The sequence below is a fragment of the Ricinus communis genome, chromosome 7 (assembly GCF_019578655.1).
Source record: "Ricinus communis isolate WT05 ecotype wild-type chromosome 7, ASM1957865v1, whole genome shotgun sequence".
Taxonomy (NCBI): Eukaryota; Viridiplantae; Streptophyta; class Magnoliopsida; order Malpighiales; family Euphorbiaceae; genus Ricinus; species Ricinus communis.
In genome coordinates this window covers 1,700,615-1,718,945 of record NC_063262.1, presented here as the reverse complement: position 1 = coordinate 1,718,945, position 18,331 = coordinate 1,700,615, and the positions used below count along the sequence as shown (strand labels likewise).

General features: G+C 32.5%; 5 protein-coding genes across 9 annotated transcripts; 2 read left to right on the top strand and 3 right to left on the bottom strand.

The window, feature by feature from the left end:
• Positions 1–1,736: 1,736 nt before the first annotated feature.
• On the bottom strand, positions 1,737–7,260 carry LOC8264233 (pentatricopeptide repeat-containing protein At1g06270). Of its 3 annotated transcripts, XM_015722927.3 has the most exons (4): positions 5,769–7,256; positions 5,606–5,662; positions 1,931–2,008; positions 1,737–1,851 (listed from the first exon to the last, which is right to left on the bottom strand). In XM_015722927.3, exon 1 carries the CDS (start codon positions 6,861–6,863, stop codon positions 5,799–5,801), a length of 1,065 nt encoding a protein of 354 aa, XP_015578413.1. In that variant the 5' UTR covers positions 6,864–7,256; the 3' UTR covers positions 1,737–1,851; positions 1,931–2,008; positions 5,606–5,662; positions 5,769–5,798. The 3 variants fall into 3 exon arrangements, with proteins under 3 accessions (XP_015578413.1, XP_025014194.1, XP_002525148.1); XM_025158426.2 differs by having other exon boundaries at positions 1,737–2,008; positions 5,783–7,260; XM_002525102.4 differs by having other exon boundaries at positions 1,737–2,008.
• Positions 2,471–4,247, top strand: LOC8264232 (zingipain-2). Its single transcript, XM_002525101.3, has 2 exons — positions 2,471–2,946; positions 3,437–4,247. The coding sequence occupies exons 1-2, from the start codon at positions 2,496–2,498 to the stop codon at positions 4,027–4,029; spliced, it is 1,044 nt and encodes a 347-aa protein (XP_002525147.1). The 5' UTR covers positions 2,471–2,495; the 3' UTR covers positions 4,030–4,247.
• Positions 7,261–8,809: 1,549 nt separating the features above from the next.
• Positions 8,810–11,758, bottom strand: LOC8264234 (glucosidase 2 subunit beta). The gene is made up of 5 exons (XM_015722928.3): positions 10,729–11,758; positions 10,515–10,628; positions 10,009–10,104; positions 9,444–9,608; positions 8,810–9,353 (listed from the first exon to the last, which is right to left on the bottom strand). The coding sequence occupies exons 1-5, from the start codon at positions 10,847–10,849 to the stop codon at positions 9,250–9,252; spliced, it is 600 nt and encodes a 199-aa protein (XP_015578414.2). The 5' UTR covers positions 10,850–11,758; the 3' UTR covers positions 8,810–9,249.
• Positions 11,759–11,902: 144 nt separating this feature from the next.
• On the bottom strand, positions 11,903–13,670 carry LOC125370606 (protein LATERAL ORGAN BOUNDARIES-like). 2 transcript variants are annotated; one of them, XM_048376722.1, is made up of 3 exons: positions 13,327–13,670; positions 12,484–13,200; positions 11,903–12,177 (listed from the first exon to the last, which is right to left on the bottom strand). In XM_048376722.1, exons 1-3 carry the CDS (start codon positions 13,484–13,486, stop codon positions 12,116–12,118), a joined length of 939 nt encoding a protein of 312 aa, XP_048232679.1. In that variant the 5' UTR covers positions 13,487–13,670; the 3' UTR covers positions 11,903–12,115. The 2 variants fall into 2 exon arrangements, with proteins under 2 accessions (XP_048232679.1, XP_048232680.1); XM_048376723.1 differs by having other exon boundaries at positions 12,484–13,670.
• Positions 13,671–16,235: 2,565 nt separating this feature from the next.
• LOC8264236 (rac-like GTP-binding protein RAC2) lies at positions 16,236–18,080 on the top strand. Of its 2 annotated transcripts, none has more exons than XM_048376724.1 (7): positions 16,236–16,626; positions 16,761–16,848; positions 17,062–17,171; positions 17,287–17,350; positions 17,438–17,502; positions 17,590–17,692; positions 17,795–18,080. In XM_048376724.1, the coding sequence occupies exons 1-7, from the start codon at positions 16,528–16,530 to the stop codon at positions 17,812–17,814; spliced, it is 549 nt and encodes a 182-aa protein (XP_048232681.1). In that variant the 5' UTR covers positions 16,236–16,527; the 3' UTR covers positions 17,815–18,080. The 2 variants fall into 2 exon arrangements, with proteins under 2 accessions (XP_048232681.1, XP_002525151.1); XM_002525105.4 differs by having other exon boundaries at positions 16,243–16,626; positions 17,590–17,655.
• Positions 18,081–18,331: the final 251 nt, after the last annotated feature.

Sequence of the window (18,331 nt, the reverse complement as noted above, 5' to 3'; positions counted from 1 at the left end):
GATATAATACATGTCATTTATTGAGTTTCAAGTAATAGCTTGATCTTACATGGGATAGCTCAAACTATATCTTAGAGAAAAGAAATAGATATCAATTACTATATGTTATCAAGATCACAAATCCATGAATACAAGTATTGGAAATATATTCCACTAATAATACAATAGAGGATGATGCAACTTTGGCCCTAATTGTTGTAATAATCTTCTAAGTTTAATTATAGTATATTTTGTTATTATTAATAGGCATTGTTACTAGTGGATTTTTAAGTAAATTCTTGACCCTTTTATAACCTATATATTTTTACCCAAAATTGTCAACAAAAACTACTAACAAATTGAAGGGAAGATTATAGCTAGGATTAATTTTTTTGGTTGAATACCCATTCCCCTGCTCAAGGAATTTTTATCCCATAGTTAACTATAGCCAAAATGCAAAAAAAAAGAAAAAAAAAGTAAAAGGTGAATATCTTAGAAGGCAGCCATGTAAAGAGAAAAGGAGAATTGTAAATACCTATTATGAGTTTTACATTCATTTAAAAATAGGTGATTCTTTTATTTTTCGCGAAAAAGAAAATAGTATGTTCATGACTTTAGCAAATAAAAATAAAAATAGTTTATGTTGTTAAAAAACTAATACGATGGAATAAAATTTCACACATTTTACATCTAAATGCAGTAAAAAAATTTTAATGTCTCGCTATTTTTTTTAGTTAAAAAATTAACTTGCTACGTTATTTTTTTCATTTTTATTGTAAAATTTCAAAAATTATTGTTAAAAGATATTATTGAAATAAATTAAAAACACTAAAATAATTGAATAAAATTATTAAAAAAATATAAAATATAAAATTTAATTAATAATTAAGCCAAAAAATACAAATTTACATGAGCTTTTTAGACGGTCTAAATTATTTTTTTTCTTTATCCATCAACAACATAAATCAAAGGTATCTCCATGTCTAAAAGAAAAAGATCCCATACCTAGACGTGAAAATAGGTCAAAACACATTATAGATATTTTAAGTATAGTCATATATTTGATGATAATAAAATGGGAAAAAGAGGAAGAAGAGGGTCTCCACTCTCCCGTAAGGAGCAAGCATTTTCTTCACCCCATTGCTCCATCTATTATATCATTGCATCTTTTAGGTTGATTGGGCCACAGGGCCAACATGTTTTAGACACTAATCTGGCCATGTTTTAGTGCTATTGGCACCATTATCTCCTAGAAAAATCTTCAACTGTTCTGGCAATCTTATCAGCATTTCTTTTAATTCTGCAAGCATTTTTATTTTACTCAACCACTAGATTAATGGTATTCTACGTCCACAATTGTGAACCAAATCAAATGGCCATTCTTCAGGGGAAAAGAAAAGAAATCAAATGGCTGCAATTTCAATCACCCTGAGCTTATGAAGACATGAACTTGTTAGAAATTGGGGACGTGAAAATTTCCTTTTCAACAGGAATGCTGAATAAGCTGAAGAGGAAACTTGTTCAAATAATAATTCCTTCAGTATTGGAGCATATCACGTGCTATGCATATATATATATATATATATATACAAATAATAAATAATAATAATTATAACTGATAAAAGGTGTTGAATTAATAATTGATGTACAAAGTATGTACCTAACTACAGAAGCCTAGTTCCTTTCATATAGAAAAACTCAGTGATCCATGTTCCCCACTTCCCAGAGGAAAAGAGAAGTTAAATGACAAGGACAGGTCATGAACTCATTGCTAGTGTATACCTCGAGAATAAATTATTGAGTAGGATTCACTGTCTTTCTCAGAAAATAGGGAGTTCCACATGGAGAGGTACATATAAACAAGTTATGGGCCTGTATAATTATTTCTTGTTACATAAACATATAGAAAAAAGCAATACTAAAATCAAGCATGGGATTGCTGTTGTTTTACCATCATACACAGTTTCAGTATTCACAGGAAATGGTTTATGTGGTCTGTCGATCCCCTCATTTCTGGGGTTCACACCTTCTGCATGAACATTGCCTTGATAAGTTAACAACTTCAACTACATTATTGATAGATACAAAAGAACATAACTATGATACATGTTATGAATCCATGTGATGCAAGACGTATAAAACTCTGGCTTATTAAGTTCAGATGCAAGCAATGAGTGGCAGAAAATGTTTAAGGCTGCACTAAGAAGTCTGCTCAATAAATCAATAGCGTTAAACGGTTAGCTATGTCAGGATCCATTTTACAGCTGCACATGCACGCATGGTTTACACAGTGAGTCACATAAACAATAGAACATCAAAGACTTGCCCTACTGAAACTGAATGCTAATGAAGACATGAAACAATACAAAATCATAACTGAAATGCCTTGAGTGAAAGTATTATCTAGCACAAATGGCACACTGCATTACGTGTACCCAACCTAAATAAGATATCAGATTTGTGCTACGATCTTTATTTATAAGCTACTACTCTCAGTATACACCCCAAACTTAGTGATGGAGGCACCTACAATGATCAAGAATGCTGGCCTGATGCTTATAACTCTTTGCACTCTGTGGATACCTTCAATTGCAAGGTCAGAAATCCATAGTCTACCTATAGATAGCGCCCCCACAGCCATGAAAGTGAGGTATGATAAATGGCTGGAACAATATGGTCGAAAATATGACACTAAAGATGAATATTTACTGCGGTTTGGAATATATCATTCCAACATTCAGTTCATTGAGTATATCAATTCTCAGAACTTATCATTCAAGCTCACTGACAACAAATTTGCGGATCTGACTAATGATGAGTTCAACTCTATCTACCTCGGTTATCAGATAAGGAGTTACAAAAGAAGAAATCTTAGCCACATGCATGAAAATAGCACAGACTTGCCAGATGCTGTAGACTGGAGAGAGAATGGTGCTGTGACCCCAATTAAGGATCAAGGACAGTGTGGTATGATTTTCTTTCCTTTTTACTTATTCTTTCATTGAGAATAGATTCTAAGTGCACATTTTAGAGGTACAACGTCAAGATGATAGGAACATTGACCACCATCTGCACTTTTAGTTATAAATTAATTTAGAAGCTTGCAGACTCTTGAGCCACTTTCGCAAACAAATATGACAGAGATGCATACAAATAAAACAACTGCCTACTTCTTGGACAAAATCCTTCATTTGGGAGAATACGTACAAATAAATAGAAAAAAAGAAAGATCGGAAGCCTATTGTAGGTCACCAAGATTCATTTATTCTTTCATAAAGTATATTTCTGACAAGTCTCTAAGTAATCACTATGATGTCTAAATGCTAACTTCGATACAAATTTTCAATGTTACATCCATCAATACTAGCAGGTTACTTGATGAAACACAATTTCGTTTAAGTATCAATTACAAGAAATTTTTACATAAGAAAGATCTTAAGTAGTTATCTTTGTACAGGGAGTTGTTGGGCATTCTCTGCAGTAGCAGCTGTGGAAGGCATTAACAAAATTAAGACAGGAAATTTAGTATCTCTCTCAGAACAAGAGCTCGTAGATTGTGATGTTAATGGTGATAACAAGGGATGCAATGGTGGATTCATGGAAAAGGCATTTACATTCATTAAATCGATTGGTGGACTCACCACTGAAAATGACTATCCTTACAAAGGAACAGATGGCAGCTGTGAAAAAGCAAAAACTGATAACCATGCAGTGATAATTGGTGGCTATGAAACTGTACCTGCTAATAATGAGAATAGCCTAAAAGTGGCAGTTTCAAAACAGCCTGTATCAGTTGCAATTGATGCTAGTGGTTATGAATTTCAGCTCTACTCTGAAGGTGTCTTCAGCGGCTACTGTGGTATCCAACTCAACCATGGAGTCACGATAGTTGGCTATGGAGACAATAATGGTCAAAAGTACTGGCTTGTGAAAAATTCATGGGGCAAAGGGTGGGGCGAGTCTGGCTATATAAGGATGAAGCGTGATTCTAGTGACACGAAAGGTATGTGTGGCATTGCCATGGAGCCTAGTTACCCTATCAAGGATTGAACAACCATTCTGGATCTACTGGGCCAATCTTGGTTGCTGGATGATTGGATAGCTTAAAAAAGATGCTAACTAGATAATAATTAGACATGAATTCAAGTAAAAGATGTTTCTGGAGACTTGAATCTAAGAATAACTGAGATTTACTGGGGCATAATATGAAATGCATGCTCAAAGCATAAGAAATTGGGAGAATAGCAATTCCTCGTATTATAATGATACTCAAGATTGTTAAACTCACATTTTAAGATAGAACCAAACACAGGTTCATAAATTCTGATTGTAAAATCGAATCGTAAATTCATAAATTTAGAAATCCCATGAATTAATTTTTTAATAATATTATATAGATAGAGAATACATCAAAAATACATAGAAGTGTAGCTAAAAAAATATATCTTTCTTATATTGATCTTTTTATAATAAAAAAATAGTGTACCTTAAATAAATATTTTGATTGAATTACTGAAGCATATTATAGCTGTCCAAAATGTATAATATAATATTTAAATTTTAAAAGCATTAAGATGGAAAATTCAGGAGTTGATCGGAACTACAAAGTTGAAGAAAACGTCCTAAAGTTCCCAATGAGAAAAAAAAAGTGCATCATTTTGAGTTTCTAGCTCAAGATAGTTTCAAATGAAAAAGAAATTTGGAAAAAAAAAAATAAAGCTGTACAAATAGTAAACCAATGCGATTTTATTATTTGAAATCGTGGGCTTACTTCGCTTTTATGAAATTTCGAATTTCTAAACATATTAACTCGTTTGGTAGAAGAGAACTTATAAGATCATACGAGTCGACTCACAAGTTTAACAACCTTGATTATACCACAGTATGTTTCGTAGGAGGTAGTCAGTACTTGATACATAATGCTTATTTTTTTAATATAGATAGTTCCTCTATCTTTAATTCATTTGGCAAAGACTGTAAAAGAAATTATGGCACAGCAATCATAAGTCTTTTAAGCAACCACAAGGTGCTAGTAGAAACCTTTTTTATTTTAATATATACATTGCCATGTTAAAGATGTTATTATATTTTGTTAGCATTATGTATTAGGAACGAGATTCCCAAACCTGAAGGCTGAAGGTATATCGAGGGTCTGAATGTGTCAGAAGATAGATGACTGACAGTAGCTACTACTGCAACAGAAGGTTCATGCTGTCTATTACAAACTAAAAAAATTTTGGCATTAACTATTAGACATAAAATAACTAAAACAAAGGAAATGATCAGTTCAACTGATCTAGCAGAACCTGTGGTCAACGAGGTTCTGCTGATTTTGTTTCTATAATCTACAAACAAATTAAAACAACTTTATGTAAGTCCAGCACTAATCAGTTAGCACAGTAATTAATTCTAAGAACTAATGACTACTTCATGTAAGTCCAGCATTAATAAGTTAGCACAAAAATGTTTCTAAGGACTAACAACTACTTCATGTAAGTCCATCATTAAGCACTGGGGTTCTGACAGTTGCATATTATATATCTATAACATAATGCAAACTGGCATGATTCTCCAATCAATATTAGATGATGCCACAAGGCGTATAATAACTTTAGGAAATGCAAACCTATACATCCGTAAAACCATGAATTTGTGCGTATCAACTTCAACACCCTCTAGTCCACTACATTGGGAAAAAAACGCCATGGATTAGTCATCATAAGCCAATGGAAACCAAAGAAAATGTGAATTCATTTGCTTCTCATTAGCAGACATCAAAATGCACTCACCTTAAAATACATACATATATATGGAAGAAACTACGAACTCAATTCTGCAAATCTTTGCCTCACAGTACAAGCAATATTCCATGCATCAGCATCAATCAGCCCCTCAACCACCTTTTGTCTGACCTTGATATAAGGTATAAACCCTTTATCTGTCATCCTCATCACAACTTTTGCAGCCAGAATATACTCTTTACGTTCTAAGCATCCCTCGAGAACAAGCTGATAACATCCAAATCCCACAACACAACCCTCTCTCTCCAAGAACTCAATTAGCTCAACTGCTATCAATATCTCTCTATTCGCTCGCAAAGCAGCTGCTAATTTCATCATAGTCCCCTGCCTTGGATTCAGTCCAACTTTCACTACCATTTCCTTCATTATCTCAACTGCATCAACAGTTTTTCTTGCTTTACTCATTGAGCCAATAACAGTATCGTAACATTCCAAATCAGGAACACAACCTGCACCACTCATACCCTTCAGAACTTTAACTGCCTCAGGTAACTGATCAACAGAACAAAGAGAATAAATAATATAATTGCAGATGCCGCAATCAGGATAATACCCAATAGACTCCATTTCCAACAGAATCCCAGCAACAGTATGAAGTTGCACTCTTGTATTAAGCCAAGCAGAAGTTAAAAAAAGACGAATTTGTGGTTCAGGCATAAACCCAGATCGAAAACCACGCTGGAGAATTGCTAGAGCAAGAGGTAGAGGATTGGGACTTTGAAGGGTATGAGAAAGCAGACAAGAATAGACAAGCTTGAGGCGAGAGTGAGGTCTTATAGTGATAAAAGATTGTAAGATTTTATCAATTATATGCGTTCTTTGATTCAAAGGGAAGGTAGACAAGAAGGAAAAAGGATTTGGGTTGTGTAAAGATTGAATTTTTGAGGAAATTAGTAGGTCAGGGATTTCTTGATAGGACTCGGTTTCAATTGCAGCTTTGATTGATCGTTCGAGTGAAGAGATTGAACGACATAAAGAAAAGTTGAAGGCTATTTGATGAAGCTTTATTGCTGCTCTGACTATCATTTTCGATAGATCAAAGGTACCAACATAAAAGAATATTGTCAAGCAGGTGGTGGCCATATCCCTCCTCGCACTGGTCACCGTCCATGCTAAACAGCTCGCCAATTGTAATTTATAGTGATATTTTACAAATATCCGTAAAAAATTATTCAAGTCCCAGCCACTTGGAACTTTAGCAGTTGAATGCCTTCAGTTTTTCGTTTAGAAGCCTTTTCAATTTTCTTGTAGGGTAATCAATTTGATCCGGATCACAATATCCTTTTAGTAAAGTTTTTGATTTTTTTGTGGAGTCATATCTAATAATCTGCCTTCAATGAAATTTTAATTTAGGGTTAAAATTTTGTATAGAATTTAAAATTTGAAAATAAGAAATAGTTTCTCTTTTAATTAAAGCTAGTGTTAAATGACCTTGAATCACTCAACCTCTCTCATTCAATCCGTCTTTCTCATTTACTCAAATTCTCTCTCCCTTACTCTATTATTTTAATTTTCTTTTTCTCTTTAAGTTTTTTTTTTTTTTTATGTTCTTACCCACTCTCTCTTTTCTTTTCCTTTTCATCTTTGTCGCCAAGTCTTTTATGTTCTTCAATCTATATAATTTTTTACCCTATTATTTTAAATTTATCTTTCTCTCTATCTCTCTTTTTGAGTTTTTTTTATGTTTTTATCCACTTTCTATTCTTTTTTTCTCTCTTCCTCTTTGTCACTGAATTTTCTATGTTCTTTGTGATTTTTTTTCTAATTTTTCTACGCGGTTGCATTTTTTTCTTGTTTATTTGTAAAACGGCAATTAACTTATTGAGTCATTTAAATTTTTAACAAAATCATATTCTATTTCATTTTCTTTAGAATCGGCAACTTGTGCCTCTTTCCATGCATAGCCGATACTTCCGTCTTTTCTTCTTCATTCATTACTTACTGCATCTGGATTACCATAACTTCTATCACGACCTTCTATTAAGCTGTCGTCTTTACTAAACTCAAATATCTCCTCCATTAATTGATCTCTCTGATTAATATATATATATATATATATATATATATGGAAGAGATACTGGACTTAGTTTATAGGTTTTGATTTTATTTGGCAAACCCAAAAACCTTTCACCATATACTAGTTTTAAAGCAATCTAGAAACTAAATTGAATTAACTATCTAGCTATTGAAATTAAATTGCTTTAGTTTTCCATAATCTTTTTATTAAAGAGTGAGATTCTAATACTGGTAATTAAATAATAGAGTGAAAAAAAGACAGATTTTTGACAAAATTTTTAGCGGCAACATGTGCGGTTTTTATGGCAATTTCTTTTATTATGTTATAGGGCCTAAAATTATTAAGGGCGTTTTGATGATTTTACTTCTCATTTTTTCAAATAGATTCGGATTAAGTTGATCCATTTAGCAACACATTTTCTTTTATTGATTGTAGATTTCTCTTTTTTTTTTTCTTTCATAAGTGCACACAACATTATATATAATGCAGCCAATTAGTTCGATAATTTATTTTATTGTAAAAAAATTCAATTTTATTTAAAACATCATAAAAAAGCAAATATATTTCAATTCTGTTCAGTCTTTTTGCCAAAAGAAGTCGATAAAAACAAATTGACAGAAGTTCTTATACTAAAAATATTTATACATAGGCTATGGTATTTAATATTTTGAAAGTACTTTACATTATTTAATTTATTTATTTATAGTATAATAAATTATTTTATTGATATACATATGTAAAATATAAGTGTATTTTTATAATAAGTACTTTAAAAATAAAAGAAATGATTTATAATTTATACTTTAATTTAACAAATTAAAAACAAACAAAAAAAAAAACAGAACCAAACCAAATCAAATTGAAATTTTTGATTTAATTTAGTTCAATTTGATTGATCCTATTCGGTTCAGTTCGGTTTTCTTTTTGGGGTGAATTTTAGGTTTTCAATTTTTTCAGTTCAGATATTCTATAGGTAACTTGGTATACTAATTCCAGAAGAACAAGAAAAGCATACCAACCAGAAATTGAATATACTCTCAATACAAATTAATATCTGTCATCTGACTCAAATACACCCTGAATCGATTCTGTCTAAACTTTTAATCTGCCATTAGTAGTCAGTGAAATTTCTGATGCTGCTGCCTGCGGGTGTTGCCAACAGGACAAACATGTTTCTACATGAAAAATAAGCACTTGTGCCGTTCGTATAACTAATGCATCAACCTGCATACATAGTCTAGTTCCTGTCAAGCTTCACTGCTGAATATAGTTTGCGTCAGGAAGGGGAAACTTCTGGAAGAATGTTGATCATGTAATGGATATCGGAGCATATCAACAAGAAACTGCAGTTACTGATATACGAACCACAATATGGCACTATAAATTGTAAGCAATCACGCAGAAATTGGACCCCCAGAAAGTAGACCCTGCGGAATACATCAACCGGGTTCTTCATTGATAATGCCTTCTTTTTAATTTGGCACGCCGACGAAATAATCGATATATCAGCACGCAACCAAGGAGAACCACCTGCAGGATTATTACCATCTGCAACGCTGGAGTCACCAAGTAAAACCTTATTTCCGTCACCTGTAACTGATGTCAGCTTAAAAGAAAAATAATAAATGTTGTTACAAAAAGAATACCTGTAGCCTTATGCAACAGATCCTCCCGAAGAACTGTCTCTTTTGATTCATTTACATCAATAGATGAGATACGACTTCCAATCCTGTAATTCAGGTCACCACCCATGACACACGTGTTCGGGCAGTTGACACTACTATCATACTCATCACTTCCATCACAGCAATCTACAAAGTTTAATAGACAGAAACTCAAATTGTACACATAACATTGAACCCAAGCTAATTAATCTAAAGGAAAAATCAAACTTCATATTATTACATAAACTGGGACTGGAGTAAGTGAACATAGACACAGTATTCAATATTCACAGTCATGCCAGATTCTAATAATAATCATGGACAACTTAACAAGGCAAGTAGATTTTTAAAACAAGTGATTCATCCCAATGAAGCTAGAAACTCTTCCCTTAAATGATACAGAAAATTTCAAATTCAGGGAGGCATTAAATCATAAAACTTAGGTTACTGCACCTGAAGCATCTATCCGCTGAGGAATAGCTGGCAAATAAGCCTTAACTAACCAGTAAAGAGAATGGAAATAATCAGAATTTATGATTATACTCACCACAAATTTGATCATTAACACGAGATGAAAAAATAAACTGAGGTTTACTTCCTAAATTCCTGCAATAAAATTTGCCTCTGGGACAGGCTGAAGTTCCTGTAGGAAAAATCAAAGTGGCAGCTAGAAATGATTCACTGAGAAATAAAGAGAACAAAAAGTAAATTAATTTAGTAGAATTAAAAGCCCATGTGAACAAAGTTTATCTTGAAGATCATCACATAAGACCACTTCGACTTCCACCTATCTTAATTTCATCACTCACTGAAAAATTATGATGAACTCACAAATTCACAATTAAACATGCATTGCCAGTGTAAATAAGAAACGAGAACCTACCAGCTAACGGGTCTAATTTTACATATGACATTAACAAAATCAATCCACTTTGAACTAAGTTGCATATGTCATATCCATAAGTTAGATACCCATAACTTGAAAAGAAAAAAAAGAAGTGAAACTTTAGAGCAGCGATATTGTAATAGCAAGAAAAACAGACAGGTGAGTACCGGGTTCATCCGTCCCATCAACACAATCACAGAAATTATCATTGAAACAATCTCTAGTGAAGGATTTTGAGCCGTCCTTGCACTGGATAACCCTTGAAGCAAAGTACTTCTCATCTGCAAAAAGGTAAAGGCATCAAGTTTAGTATAAAAGGAACACAATTGACATGAAATCAGTAATAATATGCAAATCGGCGATCTGGGTTCACTGACAGACCTAAAGGGTGGACACCGAGAAGAGATGATTTGGAATGAGCAAAGGGTATAAAGAAATAGAAGGAGATGAGAGAGAAGGGGATGAAGTTGTGGAGTCTGAAACTGAAATGGGTCATCTCCATTTTCCTTGGGAATTTGCTAATCAAACTTATTTGAATCAATCTTTGGGCTCTGCATGTTGCAAAGGTTGATATGGACTTAGACCCAAAAGTCAGTCTCTCCTTTTCTTTTTTGTCAATGGGTTGACTGAAAATTCTATGCAAACCCCATTTATTTTTAAATTCTTTTCCTTCTTTATGTTAAATTAATTCTGATACTCATCATTGAATTGAAGTTCACGAAACCAAAATATAGATACCAGAAACTAAATGAATTATTGTTTTATACAGAAAGAAAAAAAGAATTTTGCCATCTTGGATTAGAAGCAAGACAGAAAAAGAAATTTGATGTTGTAATTTGCAAGAATGAAATTATTGGGATCCTTGTGGAGAAGTACTGACAATTATATGAATTTCTTGTAAAGAAACTTCTATCCTGACAAAGGGTATCAAGTGCACATTGGTTATGTCACCATACAAGAAATCATTCAAGAGAAAAAGGTTTTTTCTTCTTCTCTTTTTATTTTTTATCCACAGGATCTAGTGTCAAGCTTCCTGTCTTATGTGGCCTTGCAGCAGTCGTCGTTTAGCATATAACATCTCTGGTGTTTCGTGCTAAGTGTCAGCTTGTAGAAGCAATATAGTTTCCTTTTTATATACTGTAGTAACTCATCTGTAAAACCTTCTGCAAAATGGTGATTAACAGGTTCTCAAGCAGGCAAAATTTCAGGGCTTCTCTTTGCCGACATCCTCCCCACTTATCAGAACAATAAATTTATGAAAGCGAAAAAAGAAAATCTCTCAAATAAAATAAGTATTATATATGAATTATGATATGCTTAGGCCAGCAAGTGATCAGCAGCTTACTTTCCGTCCAAAGAAATCCTCATTGGATGAGATTCAGCATTGATGGAGTACCAAGTTTGCTGGATCTATCAAATATCAATAACAAATTCCTAAAATAAATCTAAAAATAAAATAAGGAAGAAATTTATTTAGATACCAATGTCATATTCTATGAACATGCGGACTCCTTCCCCGAATTCCTGAACAAAAATTGATCAGTAGACTGTCCAGTTCAAGTGGGGATAACTAAGATCGGCTAAAAGATTGGATAGATTAGATAAGAATAAGATGATCAGCATACAATCAAATATGAATCAATAAATTATTCTTTTTTCTTTAAAAACAAAAGTATTCTTCTATGCCTGCCCCTATAGTTTCAGCAAATATAACCAAATTTACTTAATTGCAAGTATGATCAGTTCCATGATTAGAAGGGTAGAAATCTTATGGTCCAGTCTCCCATAGCGTAGTATCCATCTTCTTGCCATTAATAGAACCATACTGGCCTGCGATAAAACAGACAAAGATGGATAGTATATGATATTAGTTTCATTGGCTTCAATAATTAACCCAAGGGAACAAATTAACAAGCATCTGCCTTTTGCATTAGCAAGCTGCTTAGCCCCCAACACAAAGGAAGGCAACTACAGAACCAACTTAAATAAGGGCTTTAAGAGTGATTTGCTCATGGGGACAAGAGGTCTTGGATTTGATTCCCCTTCTTCGCCCTGAGTGTAAGAAGATAACTACCTAGCCAATGGTTCATAGGAACCGCCCATAAATACAAAAATAAAGAAACATGGTTGAGTTACCTGAAAGGTAGTACTGCTGCTCGCTAAATGAATTAGTAACAGAATGATGCTGCTGCTGCAATGGCTGCTGAGATGTAACGAGACGAGTACTAACATCTCTTTCTTGTTTTTTAACTTTATCTAATCCTTGCACATTATTGTTATTGTTATAACTGAAGTTGGTATAAGTACATGAAGCTGGATCAATATTCCCATTATCATGGCTATAAGCATATCCGCCTCCTCCTCCACGTCCAATTCCGGCACTCTTCATTCCATTAGCACCATGCCAACCGATCGGTGGCTTGTACATCATGCTCTGCTGCGGCGGTGTAGGCGGCATTAGCAGTTGATTCTGGTGATTTGCCACCGTGACCAATTGATGATGCTGGTGCGTTTGAGTTAGCATATGGGTTTTATACAACTTAAGTTCATCTGAAACTTTTGTATACTCTCCAAAAGGACCTAAAACTGGGTCTTTCTGTCTGCAAGAAGCTTCCCAAATCAAAGACTCCGCCAGTCTCTGCCGATCCTCAACTCCAACACTTCTTATTAATTTCATAACATTGCTTACGCCAAACACTCTGTGAACAGCTTGGAATTCCTGACTCTTTTCTGCCGGAAAATATGGGTGCAAAATGCAATCCTCACCGCACTTCTTCCTCTGATGCTTGCAGGAAGCACATGCCGCATGTGTTCCCGGTACCGCCGTGCCATTGTTACCATTCCTTTGCATATCTATATCACAAAACAAAATTAAGCATAAAAAAGAGAAAAAAAAAAGAATTAAAACTCAGCCGCAACAATAACAAGAATGACATTATTAACTAAAAAAATTTAATTAAAATTGAAATACAAAATCACCTCGCATGTGTTTGTTTTTAATTTTTTGATAATATGAATGAAAAGGAGATGTTTGTATAAATAATACGGATAAAACAAGAAGATGAGAAACAAAATAGTTGTCTACAGTGACATGAAAAGATGGTGGCCACTGTAAAAGAATATATATATATTTATGCATATGTGTATAATGTTAAAAGGATTATCGTGAAGGGTTTATTAGGGTTTAGGTAGATCATATGAAGAATAAGAGACGTAAATGCTGTAACTATATATTAATTAGAGATTTTATACTATATAGGAAATATATGTATTTTCCAAACATATCCAACAAACCAAACCAAACCAAGTTAATCAATATTTAATTTTATCTTAAATAATATTTTAGTATAAAAAATTTAACTTTAAAATTTTAAAAATATTATAGCCCTCCTTTATCTTTCGACTTTTTCTCTTATTTTTTTCTTCTTGTATATTATCTTTATCTTTTTAATCTCTCGTATTTTAATTAGAAACTAACGTTACATGAGATAATTCATAATCTTTATTAAAGAATATTCATATTTCTTTTAAAAAAATATTGCTTAATTAGTTATCCACGTGGCATTTATGGGTTATTTTATCATTTTGATTAATTTTGTGCTAATTAATTAATTTAAGTAGCTTTTTTCAGTTTTATTTTGGGTGGTACGGTCCATTGTCATATTACACTAGGATACGAAATTATTTACATTGCATAAAATTGTAATAGAACTTTAATATTGTGCAAAGACCTAGCTAGTCTTTATTGCTACAGTGTACCCTAAGAAAAGTCTCGACTGAAATAGGCTTTGCTTTGATATTAGGCTTTGTTTGTTTCCCAGAAAATGTTTTATACATGTTCTATATTTGGTTCATCTAGATTAGTCGTTTAGAGACAATGATTTGCCCTCGCCATGACAGTAGATATCCATTGGATCAGGGAGCCGAAACCCAATGTTTTAACAATAATAGCTACCACTTAAATAGTCTGCTTGATGGTTAGACCGCTTTTACCGAACAATTTAAAAATAGTTAAAAAAAAACTCATAAGTCGCATTGAGTCAAAATTATTACTATCAATATCTTTTTATATTTTATTTAGTTAAAATTTATAAAATTATAAAATTTACGAAATTAGAATTAATTTAAAATTATATATAATTAAATTTACATAAAATTGATTATAGTTAAACTAAATTCTAATTAAAATAATAAATTTTTAAATAAATATAAATTAATATATTCTATAATATAAAAGTATCTTTTTCGATTTTATTATTTCTAATTTTTTTTTTAATGTTTTCTTGTCAAATGAATTGTTAAAAAAAAAAAAAAAACAATAAAAATACCCATGGGCCATTTGCACTTGTGAGTGAAGCGAAATCAATAAAATCCCATTGAGAAGAGTAGTGCCAATTTTACTACGAAATTCCCGAGTGTTATAATCACATTTTAGGAAAACTTTCCAACGGTACTCTTTTGATGTAAACTGTCACCAGGACAGGCCACTTCCAAGGACATTACCCTTCTCCATCACATGGATATGCCATCACTCCCTTCAACTCAAGGACCCACTTTTCAATATCAAATCATGCTTGATAAAAGATCCTTTTGCCCACATGAACTTGCCATCTCTCTAAACTAACATGGCTAATATAAGTTGCATATAAGCAAGCATTTTGATGTCTTATAATTTTAGAGTATGATGTCTAAATAAATGCTTTTATAATTTAGATTTAAAGTGTTTGTTAAAATATTTATAAATATAAACATTTAGATGGAAATATATATCAAGCAAAACATGCTAACTACTCCTGTTGAACTAACCATGTCCTAATAATAATGAGTTCCATAATAATATGAAATCATTTAGCATTTTAGAAGTGATATCATATGTTTTACATTAAAAGAAAATTTGGACTGATCTTAAATTAGTGGAGGCTCAAAGTAATAAACTTGATATTCATGATTGGCTCAATATTGTTTTTTTTTTTTTTAATGACCGTACAGTACATGCCAACGTTAATTAAGTCTTTATTAAAAGTTAAGAGCTTTAGTAAAATGCCGGTCACCAGCACATTACACGACACACAAATTCTCCCTTAATTATGGTGACAACCATATAAAGTTATTTTACCTTTTAATTATGTTAACTTGACCCATATGTCCATTCATTTCCTCATGCAATTCAGTTCATATATTCACACCTAAAGTTCCTATGCCACACATTATTGATTCAAGAATTACGTTTGTCAAAAACTCGACTGGGAAAGCATGAAATTTTGATGCCTCAATTGGTGAAGATAGAACTTGCCTTTTTTTCTTTTCTACTTTTTTTAATCAGTTGAGACAATAATCATATATCATCTAACACTAATTTACAAATAAATATTACTTAAGCTAATCCTTAACCATATTAAGTCTATATGGCAATGAATAGGTACATGTAAGTGTTTGATATTTTAATATTATATGACAATCGTTGTATAATTATTTAAATTAATAAATATATATTAATTTAATATATAAATAAAGAGATATATCTAATTTAGATCATAATTACATCATAAAATAATAAGTATACAAACAATTTAAACTCTCAATAAATAATTACCAAAAAATTCCTCTAAAATTAACTTTTACAAAATGAGTTGGAATCAAATTTAAAATCTTTTAGTCTCGGGGCCTCAACCTTATGATTATTAGTTTTTTTTTTTTTTTTAAGTCAGAAGAGTTTCTTACTTTAATGATAATTATTTGTCCAATTAAGCAATGTATATAGTATTTTAATTTTTTTTCTCAGTATTCATGATTCAATCTTTCTCCCTTGTCCAACACTTAACCAACTAACACTGTCACCAAACAAACAATTCTTTTGTTAGTGTCTTTAGAGACTGTCCTTCCCCTTAAAGAAACAGAAAGCTATTTCAGCAATCATGGTAAAGAAAAAAGGGTCCAGCTAAAGTTGGGTGCTTTAATTGGTTGCTGCTCACCTTATTAAGATGCTGCCTCCCCTCCACTCCTATTCAAAATTTGAACCAAAATCCAAAAACCCACTTCAAATTACTCCATTCTGCATCAAACCCACATTTCTTTTTAAGTCCTTTTTGAATGTTTTTGAGAGTAATAGTAGTGAAGAAGACTATGGAAATGGAATAAGAGAGTGAAGAAAAGAAAAGAACAGGAAATTAAGTTTCAAGAATGAGCACAGCTAGGTTTATCAAGTGTGTAACTGTTGGTGATGGAGCGGTTGGAAAGACATGCATGCTCATTTCTTACACGAGCAATACCTTCCCCACTGTATGTTTTTCTTTATCATTTTTTCCTTATAACTGCTGCAGAGCTAGTTAGTCTCTTTTCATCAAGGTTTTATTTCAAGAACTGAAATTTCATACTTGTACTTCTAATGTTATTGCTCCCTTTTGTTTTGCTAGGATTACGTTCCTACGGTGTTTGACAACTTCAGTGCTAATGTAGTTGTTGATGGCAGCACAGTCAATCTTGGCTTGTGGGATACTGCAGGTGTTGTGTAACAGTGTTTTTCTCTTTTGAAGCAGAAGATCACTTATTTTCTAAATCATTTAAGAAGAGAAACAGAAATATTATTATTAGCCCATTTTTCTCACTTTAGTTTATGTCTTCAGGACAGGAAGATTATAACAAATTGAACCATTTAAGAAGAAAACAGAAATATTATTATTAGCCCATTTTTCTTACTTTAGTTTATGTTTTCAGGACAGGAAGATTATAACAGATTGAGGCCTTTGAGTTATAGAGGTGCAGATGTGTTTCTTTTGGCCTTTTCCCTTATCAGCAAAGCTAGCTATGAAAATATTTCCAAGAAGGTTTAGTTTTAATAATTCCATTTTCTAGTTAATTTACCACCGATTATTGGATGTTGGAATTTGCCCATGTACAATTCTCTTGATTGTTTCTTTTTTTCTTTTGGATTATATATAGTGGGTACCTGAGCTTAGGCATTATGCACCAACTGTACCAATTGTACTGGTGGGAACCAAACTTGGTAAATGCCAATTCCGGACTTCTGATTCCTATTCCTTCATTAGTGTCTCAATGTAAATTGATAATGGAGGGATGCATTGAACTGCAGATTTGCGAGACGACAAACAGTATTTGATCGATCATCCTGGTGCTACACCAATCACAGCTGCTCAGGCAAGTCATTCTTGGAGCAAGTCACCCAAAAAAAAATGTCAAATTACTTAATGCAGTAAACAGTAACAATTGTTAAATATTGGGCAGGGGGAGGAACTGAAGAAAATGGTAGGTGCTGCAGTTTATATAGAATGTAGTTCAAAGACTCAACAGGTTAGTAACCAAATCTCTTCCTCTTCGATCCACAGAAGTAAGTTTCTTCATTAATTATATATGTGAATGTGAATATATATTCAAGTGCAAATAATTCTGGTATGCTTGAACACAATCTAATATATTTAATCTGTAACAGAATGTGAAAGCAGTGTTTGATGCAGCAATCAAGGTTGTTTTGCAGCCTCCTAAACCGAAAAAGAAAAAAAGGAAAGCAAGACCATCATGCTTTTTTCTGTAAATCAATTCTTCCATTGTTAACATGCCAGTACTCTGTCTCTCTGGCCTTTTATTTTTTTCTTCTTCTTCTTCTTGTACTACATTTTTCACTAAACTTCTTTGCTTTCTGTAATGTAATATGTTATAATTACTTGGAATATATATGTTACTGATAATCAAGTTTGAGTACTGTTCTGAAGTATCAATATCAGAAGTCCTTGAATCTCAAAGCTAAAATTGATTTTACACCTACCATAACACAAAAGCACTAGTGATGGAGTATGATCTGAATTCTCCAGAGTGAAAATTATGAATCTACCAATGCTATATTCAGTACTCACTGCTGTGAGAATGGATCTTGCTAACAGCTATAGTGTCTGCTTTTCATTTGCATTGGCTGGTTTTCTTATCCCCGTTAACCACTGATCAATATTAAATACAATAATTAGTAGATAAT

Coding starts and splice junctions, on each gene's coding strand:
- LOC125370606 (XM_048376722.1), bottom strand. CDS start 13,486: ATGCATAAATATATATATATTCTTTTACAGTGGCCACCATCTTTTCAT. Junction 13,201..13,326: donor TAAAAACAAACACATGCGAG/GTGATTTTGTAT, acceptor TTTGTGATATAG/ATATGCAAAGGAATGGTAAC. Junction 12,178..12,483: donor GCAGCAGTACTACCTTTCAG/GTAACTCAACCA, acceptor GTTTTATCGCAG/GCCAGTATGGTTCTATTAAT.
- LOC8264236 (XM_002525105.4), top strand. CDS start 16,528: ATGAGCACAGCTAGGTTTATCAAGTGTGTAACTGTTGGTGATGGAGCG. Junction 17,172..17,286: donor ATGAAAATATTTCCAAGAAG/GTTTAGTTTTAA, acceptor GATTATATATAG/TGGGTACCTGAGCTTAGGCA. Junction 17,351..17,437: donor ACTGGTGGGAACCAAACTTG/GTAAATGCCAAT, acceptor ATTGAACTGCAG/ATTTGCGAGACGACAAACAG.
- LOC8264232 (XM_002525101.3), top strand. CDS start 2,496: ATGGAGGCACCTACAATGATCAAGAATGCTGGCCTGATGCTTATAACT. Junction 2,947..3,436: donor TAAGGATCAAGGACAGTGTG/GTATGATTTTCT, acceptor ATCTTTGTACAG/GGAGTTGTTGGGCATTCTCT.
- LOC8264234 (XM_015722928.3), bottom strand. CDS start 10,849: ATGGAGATGACCCATTTCAGTTTCAGACTCCACAACTTCATCCCCTTC. Junction 9,609..10,008: donor TGTTAATGATCAAATTTGTG/GTGAGTATAATC, acceptor TAAACTTTGTAG/ATTGCTGTGATGGAAGTGAT. Junction 9,354..9,443: donor TCTGTTGCATAAGGCTACAG/GTATTCTTTTTG, acceptor TGGTGACTCCAG/CGTTGCAGATGGTAATAATC.
- LOC8264233 (XM_025158426.2), bottom strand. CDS start 6,863: ATGGCCACCACCTGCTTGACAATATTCTTTTATGTTGGTACCTTTGAT.